The sequence below is a fragment of the Myotis yumanensis genome, unplaced genomic scaffold, assembly GCF_028538775.1.
Source record: "Myotis yumanensis isolate MYYU_CA2020_CCGP unplaced genomic scaffold, mMyoYum1.0.hap1 SCAF_4, whole genome shotgun sequence".
Taxonomy (NCBI): Eukaryota; Metazoa; Chordata; class Mammalia; order Chiroptera; family Vespertilionidae; genus Myotis; species Myotis yumanensis.
In genome coordinates this window covers 37,575,351-37,598,837 of record NW_027223755.1, presented here as the reverse complement: position 1 = coordinate 37,598,837, position 23,487 = coordinate 37,575,351, and the positions used below count along the sequence as shown (strand labels likewise).

The window sequence follows — 23,487 nt, the reverse complement described above, 5'->3', positions numbered from 1 at the left end:
GGCCAATTAAGTAAATCACCAACAGACACAGGTCTCCATCTGACAGGAACAGAGAGGCAACACATATTTTGATGTACACTTTCAGAAACAGCTAGCCAAATGCCAGCAACATCTAGACGAAAGAACAACCTTTAGAGAAAAGGATAAGAACACATCTTCATCCAAAGTTATGTGTAATATGTAAGCTCACAAGAAAGCAAGTATCATGAGGACAGGGACTTCATGTGTTCTCCTGAATGCCCAGAGCCTCGAACAACACATGTCATATACATATAGTAGATGCACAAGAAATATTTGTTGAATAGATGACTTAATAAGTAAGTGGGCTGTAGAGTACAATATACTACCTTTATATACTGACAAATGCAGCATTAATAAGTGAAAAAGTTAGTCAGACTTTTTGGGGGTCTGGACAATGCCATGCCAGCCTGCCATATTGACCCCTCCTCCACACTGACTGGAACTGTGCCTCGTTCCACCATTCTGTGCATGGGCTGCTCCATGCAGATACTGTGCCAGCTTGGGGAGGGTGCCACCCACTTGCTCGTGGAGATAAACATTTATCAGATACACATGAAAGACTGTTGGTTGCATTTTATTTTTCATATGTTTTCTGGGCAGATGATGGGCTAGCAGATTCTTTTTGGCACGGGAGACAGAATGGTCATTTGTTTTTCCATGGCTAAAAGAGCCATGAGCCAGGATTCAGCCTTGTAGGAAATGCTCAGCGCTCCCTGTTTTTTTTCGGCAGGGCTGTAAACCCAAGTTAAAGTGATGCCACTTGGGCTGAGTTTATACAAACACGAGGGGGTGAGTTCAGGGAGGGAAGTGTGACATCCTTGTGGAGCACAATGCCCTTTCCTTTATGTAATTAGGCCATGGAGACAGCCAAATGACCAGGTCCTGGGTGGAGGCAGTCCTGCACTTATTTGGCAAATTTAAAGTGATAAATATAAATACAATAATAACTTTGAGGGGGGGGGTCTAAAGTTTCTGTTATTTGTGGTAGAAACAAAAGAAGCTCTCTCTCTCTGTTCACATCGATAAAGCCTGTCTCTTTAGTGCCAAGTACCAGGGCACACACAGGCAATTCTGACCCATTCTCCTATTTTCCTTTGCTACGTTAAGGCTCACTTAAACCTCATTCTCTGATGGCGGCTGATCGTAAGTGGGAGAATGAGATAACCAGACGAGCACCACCACCTTCAATGGCAGCATTTATGGAGGAGTCACTATCACGTGTGGGGCCTGCTGAGAACTCTACAGACATCCTTCCACTTAATCCTCCCATTCTAAGAAGTAGGTGCTTTCTTACCCCCATTGTAGAGATGAAGAAAGGCAACCACCTTGCTTAACAGAGAAACTACAAGTGAGTGATATGTTCGAGGTCACCAGATTGATTTGCTTGCTTACCGGTTTCTCGTTAAGGAGAAGGTGTCATCTGTAATTTATTTATATATATATAAATTAAGTATCCCTTAAGGCAGTGCTCCTCAAAAGTAGTCCAAGGCCCTACAGCATGACGTCACCGGCGAGTTTGTTAGACTCTCAGGCTCCGTCCCAGACCTCCCGCATCAGAATCAGCATGTTAGGACGATCTCCATGTGATTCAGGTCTGAGCAGCACTATTTCATAGCTGTGCCCTGATGTGTACACAGATTGATTTTGGAGTGTAGGTCCCTGTTCCAAAGAGTTACCAGGTTAACTTTGACCTTGTCTGAGACAACATAACTCCCAGATAGTGGTGTTACTGGACAAGTCTGAGTCTCTTCAGCTCTGGGCAGCATTAGGCATGATTTCTGTGATCTCACTCAGCAAGTTAACCCCATCCCGTGGGACCCTGATAATCTCAGAAAGGAAAGGTCTGGGATATTGCTTTTCAAGTGTGTTCTGAGCACCAAACTTCAGAATCACCTGCGGCGGATTCCTAGGCCTTTCCCCAGGTCTAATGAATCTGGGGAGGGGCCCAAGTCTCTATCTAGTCCACAAAAATATGGCCCAGGGTAAGAAAGTCTCAGCAGAGGCAGTGGCAAGGGACGTTCAGCTTTTTCAGCAGTTTGAAAAAAATATATAGAAGCAACGGTGCAAGGGAGAGTAGCTCAGAGTCATTCCAGGAAAGAGAGAGACTGCCAGCTTTCTCCTTTGCTGGAGAATGGGGACAAGAAGCCCTGCTACTGCCTTGTGTCCTCGGGGAGAAGGGGGGGCCGGGTCCCCAGCATCAACACCAAGGGGCAGATGCCAGAGCACACACCTCACTCTCCCCAGTTAGCAAACCCTTCGGAAAGAATCCTTCGAGTTTCCTCTGCACTGGGGACTCACCGTTCTCTCTTGGAACAGAAATCAAGAGGGGGCTATTGTTGGAGGGGTGGGGAGAGGAAGCAGGGCCGGAAGACAGTGAGGGAGAGGACCGGAATCGCCTCTGGTTTGCTTCAGCCTGGACACAACGGGGCCTCTGCCTGGATGGAGATGGTAGCATCTCCCCCTTCGTGGGGTCCCTCTGGTCTTTGTCCACGGGAAGTAAAAGGAGAGGAAAAGCTGCAGGCCTCCAGCGCTGTTTGGTGGAACACCCACCACAACACGACGCCACTTTGTCTCTTGCTGTTTCTCTAGTTCACGCAGTTTTCTTTCCCACAGCCTAGTGGAACTTCCTCTCCTCACCCCACCCTACAGACTTTTTCAGTTTAAAAAAATGGACAAAGAGAGGTCTTCCAGCATTATCCTAAAATCTGTGTATACTGGACACTTTTAAGGTGCTAAGGAGCACTATACTTAGTCCGTAAAGACAGGGTTTCTGAGCTGCCAGAACTTGGACTCTCGGAGTGAGGAATATGGTAATTCCTAGGTATATCGAGAACCCTGCCCCCTACCAGATATTTTAAGAGATCTGGGCAAGGAGGGACTATTCTGAGCATCGTCTTGATCGTCAGAGGCCATCAAAGATTGCAGCCAGTAAGTTGGCGTCTCCTCCAACATTATCCACAGCCCTCCTGAACCCGAGTCACATCCTGGCACAGTCACCCACCTCTGGCTCTGTGAAGGTCCCCAGGGATGGAGAGTTCTTACCTCCTGGCTGCAAAAAAGAAGGCTAAACTTTGATCCAGGGAATAGAGGTTTGAATGTGCTGGTTGACACATAAAAATATGGCATATCAGTGAACCCGAATGTATATGGAGAATTTAATATATGATAAAAAATATTATTGCACTTCAAAGAGGAAAGTTATTATATATTTATTGATGTTGGGACCCCTGTGTAGCTATTTGGGGGAAAATAAACTTATATCCCTATTTCTTAAATTAAAATAAATTCCGGATCAAAAATTTAAAATGTTAGAAACAAAAATACTAGAAAGAAATGGAAGATGTATTTTTTTTTTTAATCTCGGGATAGGGGAATTCTTTCTAGTTTAACCCAGGCTTAGCATTTATTATACATTTTATTACATTAAAATAAAATCTCCTATGGGGCCTAAACTCAATAAATGAGGTCAAAAGGCAGACAAGAAACTAGGGGAAGCATTTGTAATATGTATCATTAAGAACTTACTATGAACAGAATATGGGAGAGTGACATGAAGCACGCATTTCACATAAAATGAAATATACTTGACTCTTAAATGTGTAAACAATAAAGACACTCATCCTACTTCATAAGAAAATGCAAATTAAAATGATGAGATGCCACTCTTTACCTACTCAATGAAACAAAAGATGTAACATTTGTTAGCATACAGTTGGTGGGTGGATAAACAAAGGGTGGTATATCTATACAACAGAATACTCCTCAGCAATGAAAATAAACTCCTGTTATATGCAAGTTGTGGATAAATCTCAAAAACATCATGCTAAGCAGACACAGTACTACTTAAGGAGCCAGATATACAATACATATTGAATTATTTCATCCATATGTAATTTTGAAAAGCACAAAATTATGGAGAAAGATTAGTGGTTGCCTGGGGCTCAGGTGGAACTGGGATTGACTGAAAATGAGCAAAATGGAACTCTTTGGAGGTGTTAAAATTATTTCAAAATCGTATTTTGTTAATGACTTCACAAGTGTATAAATTTTCAAAAATTCATCACACTGACACTTAACAATGTGTGAATTTTATATTATATAAATTGACCTCAATAGAGCTGTTAACAAAGTTGAAAATAAAAAGAATGAGGCAGCTCTATATGTTCTGATAATGGAGCAATCTCTAACCTGCATAGTTAAGTTTTAAAAAAGCAAGATTCTGCCAGTGTATAGAACACTATAATTTTTGTGTAAAAATGAAGCCTATTTTTGACACGCATAGAATATTTGTCTTTGGGCAGGGCATGAGATGGCTGAGATGGGAAAAAGTGTGTAAGGGGAAATTTTTCACTGTATGTCCTTTTGTACTTGATCAAAAATAATTAGAGAGAGAGAGAGAGTTAGAGAGTTAGTTTTGAGTCCCACATCTGCTCTGTGATCATGGGCAACTGCCTAAGACTCTATTTCCTCTCTGTAAAATGAAGGAGTTAGACAGTTGGTCCCTAAGGAAACCTCTGACTTTGAGTTTTATACTCTGAGAGTTTAGTTAAGGGCGATCATCTCACACCTGTCTGCATTCCTCTGGTCCTTTCCCCGCCAGAAGCCATCGCTGCCACATATAAAGCCACAACCAAAGGCTTTGTCTTTTCTCACTCAGATACCTCTCACTTTATTGGGTCCCCGTCCTCTTAACAACATGTAAAATATGGGTGCCAACCAGGGTGAGAAGGCAGCCCAGAAAGTCAGGTATGTGCAAGACAGCCTGGAGGAGAGGTTACAACCCACATCTTAGGGGCAACTGCTTGACATCAAATCCCCACGCCCTTATTTGCCATGGTGTGACCACAGGTAGTTGTAATTTCTCCATCTGCATGGCAGGTATAAAATCGCACCACCCTCTTAGGGTTTGTTGTAAGGATTAAGAGTGAGAATTCATGTCATTGCTTAGCACAGTGCCTGGCAATATTCAATAAATGTTACCCCTTTAAATTATTAATCTGAACTCCTCTGCTTATGGACCCTGGAGCTTTCCTGACGGCATCGAAGTTATCAAGCTGTGTACTCATTAACACCATGAACCGGGAGTGATGAAATGGATTTTTTTTCTTTTCAATCCACAACCAAAAGGACAGACTGCAGTAATTTCTGCTGCCCCCCCCAAGCCAATGTCATTGAGGGAAACTTCTTCCAAGATTTCATCCCTTGGAGGCAATTATATCCTGAAAATGTGACGAATGCAGGCTGTGAAATTGCAAGCCTGTGACATTATGCAGGGGTTGAACCAGTTAAGCAGCAAGTTTTTATTTGCATAATAAATGTGCCTTAAATTACACTGGAATCAAAACAGCATTAAATATTAATATTAGTGCCATTGTATAACTCCCTCTCCGTGGTAGCCATTTAATAAATATGAGTTACAGCTTCAAACTGAACCAGAAATTTCTATCACCATGAGGTGCACATGCCTGTTTTCTCAACTCTAGCCTCAGTGCAGCAAAGCAAGGGACTATCTACACCAGCAACCTGTCACTTCAAGCTTCTCAGCCATAGACAGCAGCTCCCCTCCCCCCAGAATATCTATCTATATCTATATCTATATCTATATCTATATCTATATATCTATATCTATATCTATATATCTATATCTATCTAGATCTCTCTTTATATATATCTCTCTACATATAGTGTTATGTATATAGTGTTATATATAATGTTTATATATATAGTGTCCCCCCCAAAAATGTATACACACACTTGGAATAATTATAAAGGCAGTATTTATTAAAATACATTTCATTTTCAAAATTGAGCTATCAGCTATTAAAGTATGTATATCTATTTTCTCTTAGTGATAGCTCTTAAGTGAATTGAATTCCCCGTATGTAAGGTACCCTTTTGCATGCAATCCTGCTTTACAGATGATCAGATCACATTCTAGAACTAGATCCCAAAGGCATGGTTTAGTTTAGTGGGTGGCCTTGCACACATAATTCTTTCATGTGTGTCGGTTCTCCCTAACTACACTGGAGCAATATTTGTCGGGGGCTGGGTTATTAGCCATTTTTCTACTCTCCAGAATAAGAGCTGTCTAAATTCTTTCTGGCCCCACGCTAATTCTGAGATCCTCTGAAAAGCCTCTTGCTGTCCTCACTTTAGAAATGAGGAAACTGAGGCTCAGAGAAGATAAAGGATTTGGATCTCTGCGGAGTTGCGGGGGGGGGGGGGGGGGGGGTGTTGTCTGTGGAGTTATTGCAAGGAGTCGAGGAGGAGGTGTTTAGATGTCAAGTGTCTAATGTTTGCAAACTGACTAAAACAGTGTTTTGAAAGTGTGTGAACCTCTGTTTTTCCAATCGAGTTATAGCAGCCGTGGGCAAACTACGGCCCGCGGGCCGGATCCGGCCAGTTTGAAATGAATAAAACTAAAAAAAAAAAAGACCGTACCCTTTTATGTAATGATGTTTACTTTGAATTTATATTAGTTCACACAAACACTCCATCCATGCTTTTGTTCCAGCCCTCCGGTCCAGTTTAAGAACCCATTGTGGCCCTCGAGTCAAAAAGTTTGCCCACCCCTGGGTTATAGTGTAGTAATTAATAAAATATAAATTAATTTAAAGATGACACTGAATTCAAGATAGCTTTTGGTTATTTTGTACTTTTTCTAACTTACTGGGGATTTGAAAAATAACTTTATTTTTAAAATTTACAAAGGAAGTCCTCATGCTGAAAGGCCTGGAAACCACTGCAGTAGGCCAAAGCTGGGGTTCACTAATACATTGTAGGGAGGTACTTTGAATAATCCTGGTCTTCTGGTGGCAACGAGCTTCTCCATTCTTAAACTGCTCCCTAGAGTAAGTTGGTATGTTTGGTAGAAGTCTAGAAAGCTTCTGGAAGTATACATCATTATTGTTTAATTTCTTCCCTCTAACAACTATCTATAAAAAACTGATTCCTTCCTATATTATCTGTGTGACTTTGGGCAATTTGCTTAACCTACATGTGTCCCAGTTTCCTCAATGGCAAAATGAGGAAAAAGACTACTACCTACCTCACAGGATTCTGTGACAGTCACATGAGTTGACGTTTTTAACACATTCTTGTTGCAGTGGAAACACGCAGCACATGTTGCTGGTGTTGTTGTTGTGTTAGGCACCACTTTTCACTGTTTTCGACGCATAATCGGGACTTGCTAGACATTCTTGGAGTTGGTTAGTGAATAAATGTAAATTAGGAATAAAGGGCAATTCTAGATATGTAATTCCTCATCTACATTCCCTTAGTCACAGGCAGGCAGTTGGGGCACGTGCGTTTAGGCAAATGCTACACTTGGGAATATTGGCTTCAGTGAGTTTAAGCTAGAGAGATGCTAATGTTTCTTCTGGTCCAGCAAACTTTCCACGTCTATCGACTTTATGTGTTAGAGTCATCAAGACGTGTACTTAAGGGATCAGCAGAAAGTGTCTGGGCTTGGAACTGGTGCCAAGTACAGGCTTTATTCCTCAAGAGGAAATGAGGCCAGTAGACCATTAGGTGGAGAGAAGCAATGCTTTCTTGCCACAAACCAAAATGCTGAGGACCACAGTTATAAGAGGGTCAAAGGAAGTTAGGATGACCTTTCATAGCAGGCTCAATATTTACATAGCTTAAAATTTCACTTCCAGATCATCCCACTGACAGGTCTTGAGCTTTATTACATAACATTGGAGCCGGAAAGAAACTTTTTTTTTCTTCAGTGTTTGCAAAATGTGGTATTGAAGGTAGAAGATAAGTGCATGTTGCTAGATTTTAAAAGATGGCCTGCCCTGAGTTTCACTGCTGGCTGACATGGTTATTTTAACAAGGTCTCAGACAGATGGGTCAATAAAAAGATATCAGCTTCTCAGAATCGGCTTTTTCCCCAAGACCCGCCAGTGAAACTCCTGGCAGCTACTGCTTCTCGGCAGTCCCATGTGATGAGGCTCTGTGCTGGTGCTATAGACACGAAAGGGAATAAGATCCAGTTTAAGTCTTCCAGAAGTTTCCAGTAAATTAAAGGTTATGGAGATGAATGCTTCCCTTGTCACCTCCATCCACTGGCCCTGTTTCTGCCTACCGGGATCACAGGAAACAAATCCAGTCCATTTAAGCCTCAGCTCTTTGAAGTATTTAAGCATACGCTATCAAGGCCCCAGGCCTCCAACCCACCTCCTTCATGACATGCCAGGTTTCGTCAGCATCTCAGTAAGATATGGGTTCATGTCTCCTCACCTCTATAAACTCTCTAGTTTGGCCCTCTCCAAATGTTTGACCCAGAATGGCCCCTCTCCCCATCCCAATGGTTCGGCCAGTGCGCAGTAGAGCCAGGCTCTCTGAGGCCCATGTACAGGGTTATAGAAGCTGCTGGGATTCTCCCTCAAAAGATCCAGATGAAGAGGCTTGGAGTAAAAAGTAAGGAACTTGGACTGAGAATTATTGATTTGCCTTGTTATTTTTCTATCTGCCCATCCCTAATCTTGTCTTAGGTCTTCCTCCTTCCTTTTTACAACCATGAAAATATCTTCTTACCAGGGTTGTTAGGAAGCCCAATATTAGTATTCTTACTATTTATTGAATGCCTTTTTTTTATACCAGAGGCTTCTAATTTTTATTTTATAATAAAATAAATCTTGTAATAGCCCTGTGAGATGGGTTATTATTTTTTATCGCTATGTTCCATGTGAGGAAATTGGGGCTTAGAGATTAAAGCAACTTGTCACAGTTGAAGCAACTTCAAAGGTTGTACAGCTCTGTCTCATCTGTATTCCATTCCTTTTTCCTTCTCCTCTTCTCAAACTTTTCAACATTTGGAGACCCACAGCTGTAATGAATGCCTTCTGAATAGATTAATTGGGATTTACCCTTTGAGCAAAGCTCAGACATGGCTTTCCAGAGTAATTTTAGGTAGGAACTTTTTCCCTCCTGAGTAAACTTAAACACCCGAAAAAGGTATTAGGCTGGTGGCCTAATTGAGTAAGTTGCTAAGTGATTAACTCTAAGTATTTACTCAAAGCAGCAGCAGTGGCTGGGTGGGCTTCTCCTCTCATGAAGCCACAGCCTGCATCAGGTGGAGGAAGGAACGGGCCTCTTAAGGAGCCAGTGAGGAAACAGCTAAAAGCTGAGGTCTGACCATCTTCATCATTCTCACTGAAATGAAGGCTGGTACTAAGTAGAACAAAGACCCCACCTCCCTCCAGGACAGATAACCTGCTAAAGGAGAGTCAGAACTGGGTCCCCATGAGATCCAGGCGCCCTGATCCCAGCTCCACGATAGCAGCACAGTGCTGGGGGGTGGAGTGTTCTCTGTGGTTGGAAATTTTCAGAGTCCATTGGTTTTACTTTCTGGCTGATTTCTTTCATAAGGCTGTTAGCTCCTTTCTTTTTTGTAAATTCCAGAGAACCAGATTCTCTTCCTATCCTGGGAATTCCCAACTGGGCTCCACGCAGGGGCTCTCTCAGCTTTTCACCAGGGTATTAGGAACTACTTTAAGAACTCTTGAATTAAAGTTTATTTTCATTTTTCTTTCATTAAAAAAACTCTCTAAAGAGTAGCATAGCTCATGGCTGATAAGAAAGGGCTGGGAAGGATTACAACACAGAGACATTGGTGAGGGAGGAAAGAACTAACATTTATTTAGCACTTGCTGTGTGCCGTGCATATCACCTATTAGGCATCCCATTTTAATCTTCCTCCAGATCCATAAAATAGTATATTTGTCAGAATAGACTGTTTTATGCTTTAATAACAAACAGACTCCAAAAAAAAGAAAGAAAGAAATCAAGGATGTATTTCCCATTTCATCACGTGTCCATTACATGACTCAGCGGTAGCTTTGACTTGGGTCATCCTAACTTTTGGCTGATAGAACAGCTATTGTTGGAAATGCTTGAGGGAAATGTTGCTATGGCAGAGGGAACGAAAATTATGTGGACTCGTAGATTGCTTTTCAAAGATTCCACAAGGAAATGACACATGTCACTTGTGCTCACATTTTATTGGCCAAAGAAAGTCTCATGGTCATGTCTACATATAAAGAGAATAGAAATATGCAATCCAACCATGTGCCCACAACAGCTAGAAATATTTAATGAATAAGGTGTTATTATGGCTGAGAAAATGGATGCTTAAGAAAGTTAGTAGGTGGTGAAGCTGGGATTCAAAGCCAGGTTTTCTGACTTAGTCTCCTGAGCTCTCTGCTCTCCAACATGCATGTTACATACATGATGCTGTACCTTCTCTCCAAGTGCCATGTTAGGCTAAAGTGTCCTTGGGGCTTAAAGAGATACATATGCACGTGTACCTGGGTGTGGGCAGGTAAAGCCAAATCAGACTTATTGTGGCTCAGCCTTTGTTTTATTTTACCCATTCCATTTTCTTTAAAGATCAGCACATTCAGTGTGAAATCATTATGTAATAGAAGTTTCAACTTTGAACACATGCCAGATTTTTCTTTTTTCTTTTTTTTAATAAATTTTATTGATTTTTTACAGAGAGGAAGGGAGAGGGATAGAGAGTTAGAAACATCGATGAGAGAGAAACATTGATCAGCTGCCTCCTGCACACCCCCTACTGGGGATGTGCCCGCAACCAAGGTACATGCCCTTGACCGGAATCGAACCTGGGACCTTTCAGTCCGCAGGCCGATGTTCTTTCCACCGAGCCAAACCAGTTAGGGCCAGATTTTTCTTTTTAATCATAATCTCAAGTGTAATAGGTTTCCTTGATTATTGCTTTTATTTGCGGAGTAATGAGATAAAGACCACTGGGCTCTTAGTTTGGTCAGATTGCTGCCTGGTGGATGTTCAAGGACCAGGGGAAGGGATGGCCCAGATTCCCTCCACTGCTAAGAGTCTCCAGGAAAAAAAATTTCTTGCTCACAGGAACAATAAAAGAGACTGATTCCATAAGCCCTAGAAAAATCAGTCCCAATATCTCATCTCCCTGGAGCCCAGAGGAAAGACTGTTGTGTCAGTTCTTCTCAGACTTTTTAAATCTACTAGTAAGTACCCCTAATGGGAGAGAAAAATCTGGAAAAGAAATCATGAGTGGTCTGCCACAGGTGGAATTTCAGACTTTAACCAGTCCTGATTTCTTGCATTCTGCTGCAGAACATATCTATGTTTATTTGCATTTGGAATGTTTTCTGTTACTCACCACCACATAAAATTGATAGACCAGGAAGACACACCAACTTATTCTCTGGTTTTCACCATCCTTAGGAACTTGACCCCATCCATTAACAATATGCTTAGCACCTGAAAGTGGATCCTAGAGGGACAGGGTAAGGGTTCCTGTCAAATTGGGGGTATAGTTGGTCCCCTCAGCAGGTAGAGTATCCCAGAAACTTGGAGAAGATAAAGGCAAAGAAGAGGGGGAGGAGAAAGGGGAGGGGAGAAGGGAGAAGAGGAATGGGAAATGGTATCCAGAGACAGTGGGGAGCCAGTACAGCCAGTAAGTCACAATATGACTTAAAAAGGCTTGGAGGAAGAACTCAGAACTAATTTACTGATGAAAACAGTTGTTAAAGAAGTACTTTTTAAAAAATCAGTTATATTTTCCTATCCATTAAAATACACAAAGTACTTTGTCCGAAGCACAGCTAGCTATAGCCTTAGGCAAATTGTTTAACCTTGCTTGTTTCCCAGCCATCAGACATGAACTCAAGTCCTGCTCCGCCTAATGGAGGGTAAAATCTGCAAAACTCCTTGAAGGTAGAGAGTGCGATTTAAGTATTATGTATCATCAAATAAAATGCCTGCTTAGGATGGGAACTCTCCATTAGCATTATATGTACCTGAACTAGCAGTCAACACCTGGTAGAGTCGGTTGTCAAAATGTTTTTGACAGAAGAGACCCAGGTGTTGATCACTTAAAATAGAAAATAAAAGAACAAAGAAACAAGCCTAGGCAGTAAAAAATGGCATGCACCATTAAGGCACTGGCTTGGTTCCGAGAGAGATTCCTGAGCTAAAGAAGACCTCTTTTACTGGAATGGAAAAATATAGGGCCAGGAAATTGCTCAGAGGTCTTCAGTCTTTTCCTGTGCCCATTCAGAAGCACTGTGTGTCAGCTACTGTTTTGGATCCGAATCTCAGTTTTAGAAATAGCCTGAGTTGTGTCCTTGGAAAGGGAGAGGGTTGCGTAGTATATTGTGTGTGGTGGGGATGGAAGAGGGAGTAAAGGGAGGATGTTGGAAGGAGTATTTAGATGCTCTCTGGAACCGAACTGCTTCCTGGGGCCTCACAGACAGTTGCAGAAATGAGCTGAGAGGTTAAGCCAGTGGTCCTCAAACTTTTTAAACAGGGGGCCAGTTCACATCCCTCAGACCGTTGGAGGGCCAGACTATAGTTTAAAAAAAAACTATGAACAAATTCCTATGCACACTGCACATATCTTATTTTGAAGTAAAAAAACAAAACGGGAACAAATACAATATTTGTATTTGCATGTGGCCCGCGGGCCGTAGTTTGAGGACCCCTGGTTAAGCAGTTGGTCAGGGCTTAGGGAGCCTCCAAGTCTCCTGAACTGGCTCCAAGGTGGTGCCAAGTCTGTCCCCCTATGGACGCAGGCCAACTCTGCATGTTCACGCTTGATGGCTGGGTTCAAGCACACCTATTTTTCAGGTGCATAAGCTGAGCCTCAATATTTCTACAGTTATCGAGCAACCACTTCCTGGCAGGCGCTGTGTTAAGCACTGGGAATATATCAGGGAACAAAAGACAATGTAGGAAGGAGAGAGGGTGGGGGGAAGCAGGGTTAGGGTAGCCCCACTGAAAAGGTGATATTGAGCAAAAACTTGAAGGAAGCAAAGAAGAGAGCCATGTAAGTATCTCGGGGAAGAGCTATGCAAGCAGAAAGAACAGCGGGTGTAAAGGACCTGAGGAGCCCAATGCCTGGTGTGTGTATGAAACCACGAAAGGCCAGAGGGGTTGGAGTAGAGTAAGCAAGGGAGATTGTGGTCAGGTATGAGGTCAGAGAGGTAACTATCTCACGGAAAGCCTTGTAGGCTAGTGGGTGGACTTTGGTTTTACTCAAAAATAGAAAATTGTTGGAGGGTTTTAGGCAGGGGAGTGACAAGATGCGACTTACATTTTAATGAAATCGATTTGACTATTCTGTTGAGTAGGCTAAGAGGAGCCAAGGGTGGAAGCAAGGAGAAGAATTAGGAGGCTATTAGGAAGTGATTTTCTACCTATTTCAGAGGAAAAGCCAAAATTCCTGGAAGAAGATTGTTGTGGCTTGGACCAAGGTAGGGGCAATGAGGTGGTAAGAAATGGTTGGATTCTAGATAGACAATGGAAACAGAACCCATTGCTAGTGGATATACTGGAGTACTCAGGTGCTCTGCTGAATACGTAAGTGAGCTGTGAAGGACTGGTGCTGAGGGGTGTTCCCTCTCCATTCAAGAGTAGTAAAGGAAAAAGAGCCAGGATTCTTGTTGGTACTTCATCCCTTGTCCTTTCTGTTAATTGAGGGCCTATTATGTGCCAAGCACTGTGCTGGGAGACAATAGTGAATGTGAACTAACAGACTTGCTGCCCTCATGGAGCAAACAGTCTACAAAGGGAGCCAGGCATTCAGTAAATAATCACACAAATAAATGTAAAGTGAGCACTCTAATACACACTGAGTGTCAAAATTGGTATATCTGCCCTGGTCAGGCGGTGCTGAGGAAGGGACACTTGAGCTCAGGGATCTGAATAAATAGGTGTCAACCAGGCACAGAAGGCAGAGGGACAGGAGTAGTGTTCTAGGGGATGGGAATGGCATGTCTGGAGGTTCTTAAGGGAGGGGGAGCATACTATGGATGAGGAACTGAAAGAAGGCCGTATGAGTAAAATGCAGAAAGCTTGGGGAACATTGGCAAGATGCAGCTGGAGAAATGAATGAGAGTCAGACTGTGCCGGGCTTGTGGGCCATGTTTAAATTTTGAACTTCACCCTGACACCACTGAGAAAATATTGGAGGCCTTCAGGCAGGGGAATGACATGGTCACATGTGCTTGTTGAGAAGCTCACTACGCTGCTTTGAAGAGAAAAGATTGCAGCAGTGCAGTAAGAGTGCGATGAGGAAGACCGCTGATGAGACAAATACAGCAGCACAGGTGAGAGCATGGTTGCTTGGACCGTAGAGTTGGTGAGGATGAATGTAGAGATTCTGAGAAAGGACTTTATAAGTTGGTTTGGGATTGGCCATGAGGGTTAATGAGTTCAAGAATAATTGCTTGGTTTTGTTTATACTATTTATATTCAATCAAGCCACAGAAGTTAGACAATTTATTTTTCAACAAATCTTTAAAATAAGATTTACTCTTGGATTATTTAGTTGGAGTCCAGCCTTACTGAAAACAGGAGGTGGGATAGATGACCTCCCCCAGTCCTCTCCAGCCTCATGGCCTGGTTGTATAATAAATTGATGGAATCCTTCATCAAAAACAATCTCTACACCAGCGTTGTTCAATAGAAATATAATATAATGCAAGCCACCAATGTAATTTTATGTTGTCCAGTAGTTATGTTACAAAAGTAAAACGTAAAAAGAAACTGGTGAACTTAATTTGAATAATCCATTTTATGTAACCCAATAAGTAAAAAGATTGTTTAAACGTGTAATCAATACAATAATTGTTAATGGGGTATTTTACTTTTTAAATAACTTTTTAAAATCCAGTGTGCCTTTTACATGCACAGCATGTCTCAATTCAGATCAGCCATATCTGAGGTGCTCAAAGCTACATGTGGCTAGTGAGTACTAAATTGGACAGCACACCACTTAACCATCAAAGTAGCCATGTACAAAGCACTGGAAATATAGGTCCTTCTATATTTAAAAGATAAGTATACTTTAAATAGAACCTCTTAAATCAGAATGTTTGACCTCTAACCAAGAATTAGAGAGTAGGTACTCATTCTCACTCCCAAAGGAAGATCATTGTTAATATCCAGATAAAATAGTGTCTACAAAGAGAGAGAACAGGGCTCAGCCTGAGAATGTTTTCCTTTTGCATTTTCATCTGCGTAAGGAGTACTGGGTTTGCGGTACCAACATATGGCACAAATGTTAATTTTAAGGAAAATTTGGCACACTCAACACGTTAAACCATGCTTCTTTCCATACATATTACTTGGCTATAGTAGTGGCAATACAGTGCCAGGTTTTCTTTAATGTCAGGCATTTTAAGAAATGATTTCTCTGAATTTAAAATTATACACACAAAAAATAAATGGAAATGCTACTGAGGTGTTTCTGAATAAAATAAATTTGACCCCTGGGGGGAAATGAGGCAATAGCTGACCAGAGGCCATGGTAGACTGTTGGTTGATGTTCAAAAATCAATAGAATGCTATTTTAATTTCTAGGCAACATATTGTAATTCCATAGTGCATTAATTAGATTATCTGCAAAGAATATTCAAAAGACTTGACAATTCTCCTTGAGGACTCTTCCTGTTTGTTGATAGAACTCACCTCTGCTACCTAAGTCACATGAACAGGTGAGAATTATCTAGCAAAAACAATTCCCCCTGTGTCTCAGCATACTACAGTCTTCTACCATCTTCATGATCAAAATACACCGGTAGTAAAATATGTTGACCTTGGAGCTCTAGAATTGTTCTTACTAAGTTTCCTTTGACCACTTCAGTTTATCAAGTTCACCCCAAGTTTGAACTTGACTCTCAACTTCATTGGCTCATTATTGTCCACATGCTCTTGGGTTTCTTTTCTGGGTCATCATACACATCACAGATAAAGTGCTTGTTTCAAGATTACTCTGTCTCTGCTTATGGTCTGAGTTCAGATTTCTAGTTATTGCAAATTCTCATGACAGGGAGAGATTGAATGGTGTACTTTCCAATGGGTTGATAAAACAGTGCAGGGGGAGGAGGAAATTGTGAATGACACATACAGGGACCAGTATAGAGTCAAGGTAACCGGTGGGAAAGTAATATATGAAATAAGATTCCAGACACTTAGCCTCTAACAGTGGTTCTCAACCTGTGGGTTGTGACCCCTTTGGCGGTCGAACGACCCTTCCACAGGAGTCGCCTCAGACCATCCTGCATATCAGATATTTTCATTACGATTCATAGCAGTAGCAAAATTACAGTTATGAAGTAGCAACGAAAATAATTTTATGGTTGGGTCACAACATGAGGAACTGTATTTAAAGGGCCAGAAGGTTGAGAACCACTGTCTAGATCTAGAACTTTAAAACTCTCATATTCTCTGATTGAAACATTAATAAAATCTGAACAAGGTGATGTCTGAAATCCTCTCCCATGCTCCAAACAGTTTACAATTAATTCTCTTCATCTCATGAGGTTTGTGTGGGGACTAAATGTAATAACGGGTATGAACGTTTTTGAAAACGTTGAAAATTATCTCAGTGTAAGTTACCACAGCTATCATAAAATAATCTCTCAATAAATCTGGGATTGTTTTTTATCCCTATTACAAAAATGTTGGCTCAACTCTAGGAGCTTATTTAATTTCAGGCGGAAAAAGTAGGTCAAAATACACTTAAAGAAATAAGTAGTTTACGTCTAAACTAAGGTGACCTTTCTGGAAATAAATTTAGCAATATGTATTAAGACCTGAAATTTTATATCCTTTGATTTAGTAATTCTATTTCCTTACCTAAGGAAATACTCAACCAAGTTTTATGTATAAAGTTGTTTACTGCAATATTATTTGTGTATTGCATAGAGATGTACGGTAAATAGTATTATGAAAAAAAACATATTCATGAATGTAAAACACTTGAAAGAAACAAACCAAAATATTAACAGTTGCTCTTGGGGGTTTTATTGAGTATTTTCATTTTCTTTTTAAAACATTTTAGAATTAAATTTTCAAGGGTAATATGTTTATATTATCTAAAAGTCATTAAAAATAAATTGTGTAGAGTAGGTCCCCTTAATCTAATCCTGGTGCCAACTAATTTTGTCTTTTTAATTACTTCTTGATCAATAACAGTCAGCTTTTCTCAACTGCTTTCATGATTTTCTTCTTGTTCTTCTGCTAACCATGACACCATGTGAGCTTTATATTGCATCTGTCATTTGCCAGCAGCCTAGATAGCACCCAAAGAGCTGAGTCACCTGTCAGTTTTAGGGTGTCTACATATGGTGCTCATTCCTTCCTTAGTGATCCCACACATTCTTTCTTCACATGAAGTTCACATGAATTGGTCCAGGAATTGATACTTCTAGAACAAGATATATCAAGCAACATTCTTAAAGTGTGACTTGCTTGATTCTCCCTAAGAAGTTCTTGGGCAGGAACATTCTCTACTCACATTGAATTTTCCATTAATCCATAGAGAATAACTTTTTACTCTGAAAACCTAAAACTTTTAGAAATTATAAACAATTCCCTAAACTCTAGATTGAATTATCTCATATTTTTTTTACTATCAAATGGATCTGAGTTACCTCTTACCAGGTGATACCCTCAGTAGAAAGGTGTTTTGTTATTTATTCACTCCATTTTTCACTCATTTTAATTAGAGCCATTTTAAATTAGCCTCACCATTTCTTCACTCAGCACAAATTAACATGAAAACTTGAAGAGGCCATTTCCCAAATACCCCATTAAATAATATTATTAAATGTATCCTTTTATAAGAAACTCAGAGAAAGTTAATAATGTAACACAATCAGCCTGTTGCTGGTTAGAGGAGGAGGAGGAGGAAGAGGAGGAGGAGGACGAGAAGGAAGGGGAGGGGGAGAAGGAAAAGGAGAAGGAGAAAGGAGTAGAAAATAGGCTATTGAAAAGCACTTTTTCTAACCCTTCCAAGGAAATATTCTTTACTCAGAATCCTCTAGATATAGTATTGTAGCATTCAGACTCTCAGAACAGGCCCATGGATATCTTAATTGGCTTTTCCTTATCACCTCATCAATTTGTCACACAACACTAATTCAATGTAGAGCCTGCTATTTCTGCACACTTTTACATTGATTTGGAAAATGTCCCTCACACTTTGGTTTTGGTCTCTATTCCTGAAATGTCATTTGCTTAGGATGATTTAGTTTATCAAATGGATTTTTCCCCAGCGTGATTTGCCTTTGATGAGCCTCAGATCTTGTATACTTCACTCAGGACATTGTTGCAAAAGAAGAGTTTGTGAGGCTGCTTCCATCTTTTCCCCTAAATATATATACAGCTGACTTTTGAACGATGTGGGGGTTAAGGGTGCCAGCACCCTGGCCCTGTGCAGTTGAAAACCCTCATATAACTTTTGACTCCCCAAAAAACTTGACTACGAAGAGCCTACTGTGGACTGGAAGCCTTATCAATGACATAAACTATCAACACATATTTTGTATGTTATATGTATTATATACTGTATTCTTACATTAAAAGAAAATTAAAGGAGAGAAAATGTTATGGAAAAAATCTTAAGGAAAAGAAATACATTTACTATATTTATTGAAAAAAATCCACCTATAAGTGGACCACTACAGTTCAAGTCTGCTGTTAGAGGGTTAACTGAAAATATTTCTTTCTCCCTTTGTCCAAATTCTCAGAGTTGAAATCTTGGTTCTATTTGTATATGCTGTTTTCATACACTTTAAATTTGAAATTCAATCCAATCCTTTTCTCCATTATCATTCTCTCCAGTCATCTGAAATGTCTTAGGCAGGTGCAGGTTTATAGAGAGAGATTACACACACCCACACACATATGCACATCTTAAATATGCCAGATATAATTCTGCATGTTTTGTCAAAACATTTCCATTACTGGTAATGACATGAGAATTGGGTGTCAGGTGTTACTTGAAACTATCCAAAAGGATTTTTAAAAATTTGTCTTTAGAATTGTTCTTGTGCCTTGCCTTCTGATGGCTTTTGCTCTGTTTTTCCACTTTGAGTAGTCACTTTTGTGATTGATTTGTAGAAGCTCACAGATATCAAATAATACTATCTCTTTGCTGTATGTTGCAAACATTTCTCCAGTTTGCCATTTCATTTTTAATTTTATGTAATTTTTAAACACGGGGATTTTTTTCCTTATATAATCAAGCTATTCAACTTTGATACTTTCTCATTTTTAGCCAAGCGTTTTGAAAGGTCGCATATTTAAGGCAAAGCTACACGAAAGCCCTCACAGCCAGTGAGCTGGAGCTGTGGGCTTTGAATGAAGCTGATACCATGCTCCCCACCACACTGTTGAAACTACTGGGCTGGGGTTAGGTCAGGGAGAAAGGACTCACACTCATCCCAACAAGAAAAAGCCCATCTGAAACTAGAAGAATAGAAGCAGGAGGAGAGTCTCTTGGGAGGAAGGTGGTGTGCAGAGGGATGGCGATGACACTTATGTGTGTGTTTATAAGAGTCATTTATGTGACTAGAAATTGGATGACTATTCTATAACCTTTTCCAAGTTCCTGAGCTTTGGGCTGATTTCAGGGGATTTCTGGGGGTCAATTCCTTCCCAGACTTGGTCAGTCTGAATGATTCAGTGACTGGGGTCCCCTGGAGCAGGGGAACCCTTTTAGGTGCCAGCAGTGTGGCAATGAGATGCCACAGCTATGACCAGTTCCTGACAGATGCCACCATCATACATGCCTGGAAGTACAAGGATCTTTCGCATGCTCCATCTTCCTTTTTTTTTTTTTTTAACAGCAACTATGTGAAGCAAGTAGGATATGCCAAGGTTTCTTATTCTCCTTTTTACAGGGTAGAATTAAATAGAATTTCAAATTTAACTGACTTTCCAAGCTCACTTAGTAGTGAGTTATGAAGCAAGGTGAGGTGTGCAGTCCTCTAGGTGTACAGGCTGAGAAATTGGGCACATCTGGGGTGAAATGCCACTTCAGCCACTCATTTGCTCTTTGACCTCAAGCAAGTAACTTCCCCTCTGAGCTTCTCTTTTTCATCTCTAAAATGGAATAATGGCACCTTTCTTACAAGATTGATGTAAGGATTGAAGATAATGCTCCATTTTCTTGACTTCTTTGATTTTGTTGGTGTGCTTTTGAGCGCCTCCTTGAAATGTGCGTGGAAGGAGTGGCAAAGAAGAAATACGAGAGCATGGTGAGTCCTGCACAGGACCTGGCACAGAGCAGATACTGCAAAAAATGTAACTCCTTTTCCACCCCGCCAACCTACAAACTCCTGAGGGCTGAGCTGCACCTGTAAGCTTTCCTCGGAAGGATCCTTGGGCGGTTTATAATCCCACTCATTCAAAAGCCCTTTCCCATCACAACATTCAGAGTGTTGCTAGCACTGAGGGATATGGTTATTTTAAAACCTCAGTTATTTACTCAGTAGGCTATTGTATTCGCAGGCTCAATGAGTGTTTGCAATAACTCATATGTAAATATAAAAGATCTTGAAAGAAGGCCTCAAAAGAGAGCTTAGTGTCATGGCTAAGAGTTAGCAAACTAGAGGCACAAGGCCAAATCCAGTCCATAGCCTGTTTTTGTAAGTAAAGTTTTATTGAAACACAGGCACTCCCATTGTTTACATGGCTACTACGACTGCTTTCATTTCCATCGCAGGGTTGAGTCGTTGCAGCAGGGACTGTAGGCCTCACAAAGCCAAAAAATACTTACTCTCTGATCCTTCACAGTTAAAGATTGCTAAACCCTGGCTAAGAGCTGGCACTTCCAGGCTATGTGACTTTAGACAAATCATTTATACCCATTGTTCCTCAAATTCCTTATCTATAAAATAGGGATGATAGCAGTGGAAAGAGAGAATCCATGTAAAAGCCGTGCATATGGTGAATCCTCAGTTAATGATAGCTGTCACAATTACTACTAATACCATTGATTTTTAACAAAGCCCTTTGGGCAAAACACTCACCCTGAACCAGGAACAAAAACCTGATTGTTCAACCCCAGTTTCAAAGGTTCCTCCCTGTGGATAGCAATAGTAGCTAGATCCTTTTCTGCCACAATCATGTTTTCTTAGGGTCAGCCACTTCAATGCCGTTGGCTCAGAGTCCAGGATTTTATAAGTATACTCTGCCTTTCTCCCACACTTAATGTAGACATTTGGATTAGTGTCATCGAATATTTTCCAATAGTTTGTGTAGCCTGTCTGGGAGAGTGGAAAATTGAATGCGGCGTGGTGTTGGAATTAAATGTGAAAAGAACCAGCTGCTTCTTTCTAAAAGTATGAGCTAGATATTCCAAAAGTTGTGAACCTTCAATCAAAGTATAAGGGAAGATTTTACATTTAGTTGTTTATTTGGGGAAAAAAAAACTTTTTCAAGAAAACCAACCTTGATAGATGGCATTGAAAGCTATTGAGGAAGCTGAAATTACAGCAGCTCCACTTTGCCTCCTAAATATAGTGGGGAATGCTTTCTCAATGTAAAGAAGAAGTCTTGTACGACCGTGCAATCAGCATATGGAGGTGATTTCCAAGAGAGAAGTGAAAAGAAAAAAAAATCCCACAGCTCAACCTTTCAGAAGTATCATAGTCATGCAGGAAGAAAACCATCTTGACCCTCTTCCTCATTGTTAAGCATTGTAGGCAGGGTCTTGGGTGGGGGGGGTGGAGGCTTGGGAGGAGGAAAAGCGGGGGGAAGGGTCTCCAGTCTAAGACTCATATGCACACAAATGATGCACCAGTGGTACCCCCACCACTACCAGAGTACAGCATGACCTGTCCAGGAACCTTCCCTTTGTGGATTGCCTGGACCCCAAAATAGCCATTTCCATGGGCTGTGCTTCATCAACTCAGCCTTGGCATGGAGGAGAATCTTCTCACCCCCACACCCCTCACTAGTAGCCTGGTGGGTAAGGCAGGGGCGAGTGCAGGTCACAGGGCTTTTTTTCCATCAGAATCCCTTCTCTTCCATCTCGTGCCCATTCATGCTCCCCTTAGTGTATAGGTCCTGTCATTTACATTCAACAGAGCTTTACTGAGCACCTTTCTAAAGTAGTTCTTAACCTTGGGTGGCCATGATAATCACCTACAGAGCTTTTAAAATGCACCAATTCCTAGGCCTCCATCCCCAGAGATCCTGATGAAATTTACATCTGGGGAGGCACCTAGGCATCACAGTGTGTGTGTGTGTGTGTGTGTGTGTGTGTGTGTCGAGGGTGGGGCAGTGTGGTATGTTGAAAACTTCTCCAGTGATTCTAATGTACTGACCTACTATATTTGTGTCATTCTTCTAGGTGGGTACAACAGTGAATAGCATAGGCAAGGTACTTGGTCACATAGAGTTCATGGTCTAGCAGAGCAAGACAGAGAATAAATAAATGAATGGCCAAGATATGTTGTGATAGTGCTACCAGGAAAATAAAACTTGGGGCTGTAAAAGAAAGAGCTGGAAGATGGGGAGATTAGTAACTTTAGATTGCATAACTTCAGACAGAGTGGTCAGGCCATCGTTTTTGTGGGGTCATACTTTCCTTCTTTGCTCATGAGCTCTGTTAGCACTCAGATCTAGCAACAGGCTGTGATCAGATGCCTGCTCTTTGTTCACTGTTCCCTAAACCAAGTTTCTACAGGCTAATGAAACATGGCAGACCCTCCCTGATTGGATAGCCCAGATTACCACTGTAACCAGAAGCCACCTCACATGGCGTGCCTTACCCTCAGTGCTCTAATTCAAGAATGCCCCCATCCTCTTTCCCTTTGACCACAGTGACCACCTCACTCTAAAGTGATATCCTATTGTCAGCATCGTGTATTGAACACAATTTGCTGACTTGTCATAATGATAATAGTAAAAGCGGATTGAACTATACTTAATATGTACAGGCACTCTTCAAGATACCTTGTCTCATTTAATCCACTGCAAAGGGGGAATTATCAGCCCCATCAATTGGAAACCAAGCCTCTGAAGGTTAAGAGAGTTATGACATGGCTTACCTTTTTAGACCTTCTAGGTTCTCTCCAACTCAGAGAATCTGTTATTTTGTGGTCTCTAGCTCATTTCCTCAACTAGGTGGCAAGCTCCCTGAGGAAAGGTATTGTATCTTATACATCTTTGCAGGAGTCTCTTCTCTCCTCACCCGCCTAAGCCTTGTTTGTGATGGGTAATAAGCCAATCAGAGAGCCACCTGTGCTGTGGAGGCAGCCTGGCTGTCACTCCTGAGTACCTGAGGCTTCAAGGAAGCCTTCAAGGCCCACAGGCCTCAGTGTTGTTGCTCATAGGCTTGGACACCCTTTCCTTCACATTCAAGACTGCCCAGTGGGGTCCTTACCACTAAGGGGCCCCAAAGTAACTCACAGACATTTATAAATGGTTCCTGTGGGCATTTGCCCCAAGTCCTGTCCCACTGAAAATCCAAAAGGAACAATTATTTTACACGTTACTTCTTTTTGTTAGGTTGTTTTGCTAATTAACTTTTTTTAAAAAACTGAGATTAAAACAGCAAATAAAGAAATCATTGCAATTCCTAGATTAAGGATCATTATTCCATAAGGCAGAGTTGTGCTACTTATGGTATTAGGAGGGGCTATATCTTTGAAGATA

The 23,487-nt window shown here is 41.2% G+C and overlaps 1 protein-coding gene across 6 annotated transcripts in view; it reads left to right on the top strand.

Annotated features, from left to right (window-relative positions):
- The window catches only part of ZNF366 (zinc finger protein 366), a 63,495-nt gene that overhangs the window by 5,762 nt on the left and 34,246 nt on the right, over nt 1-23,487 (top strand). For 2 of the 6 annotated variants that reach the window (XM_070412154.1, XM_070412153.1), the window contains exon 2: nt 1,129-1,299. The exons of 2 other annotated variants lie outside the window; for them this stretch is intronic. In XM_070412154.1, the coding sequence (XP_070268255.1) occupies nt 1,152-1,299 (148 nt within the window). In that variant the 5' untranslated portion in view covers nt 1,129-1,151. Of the gene's footprint in view, nt 1-1,128; nt 1,300-1,335; nt 1,370-13,784; nt 14,142-23,487 lie in introns of those variants that run through there. 2 more of the 6 variants (XM_070412156.1, XM_070412157.1) reach the window with 2 other exon arrangements.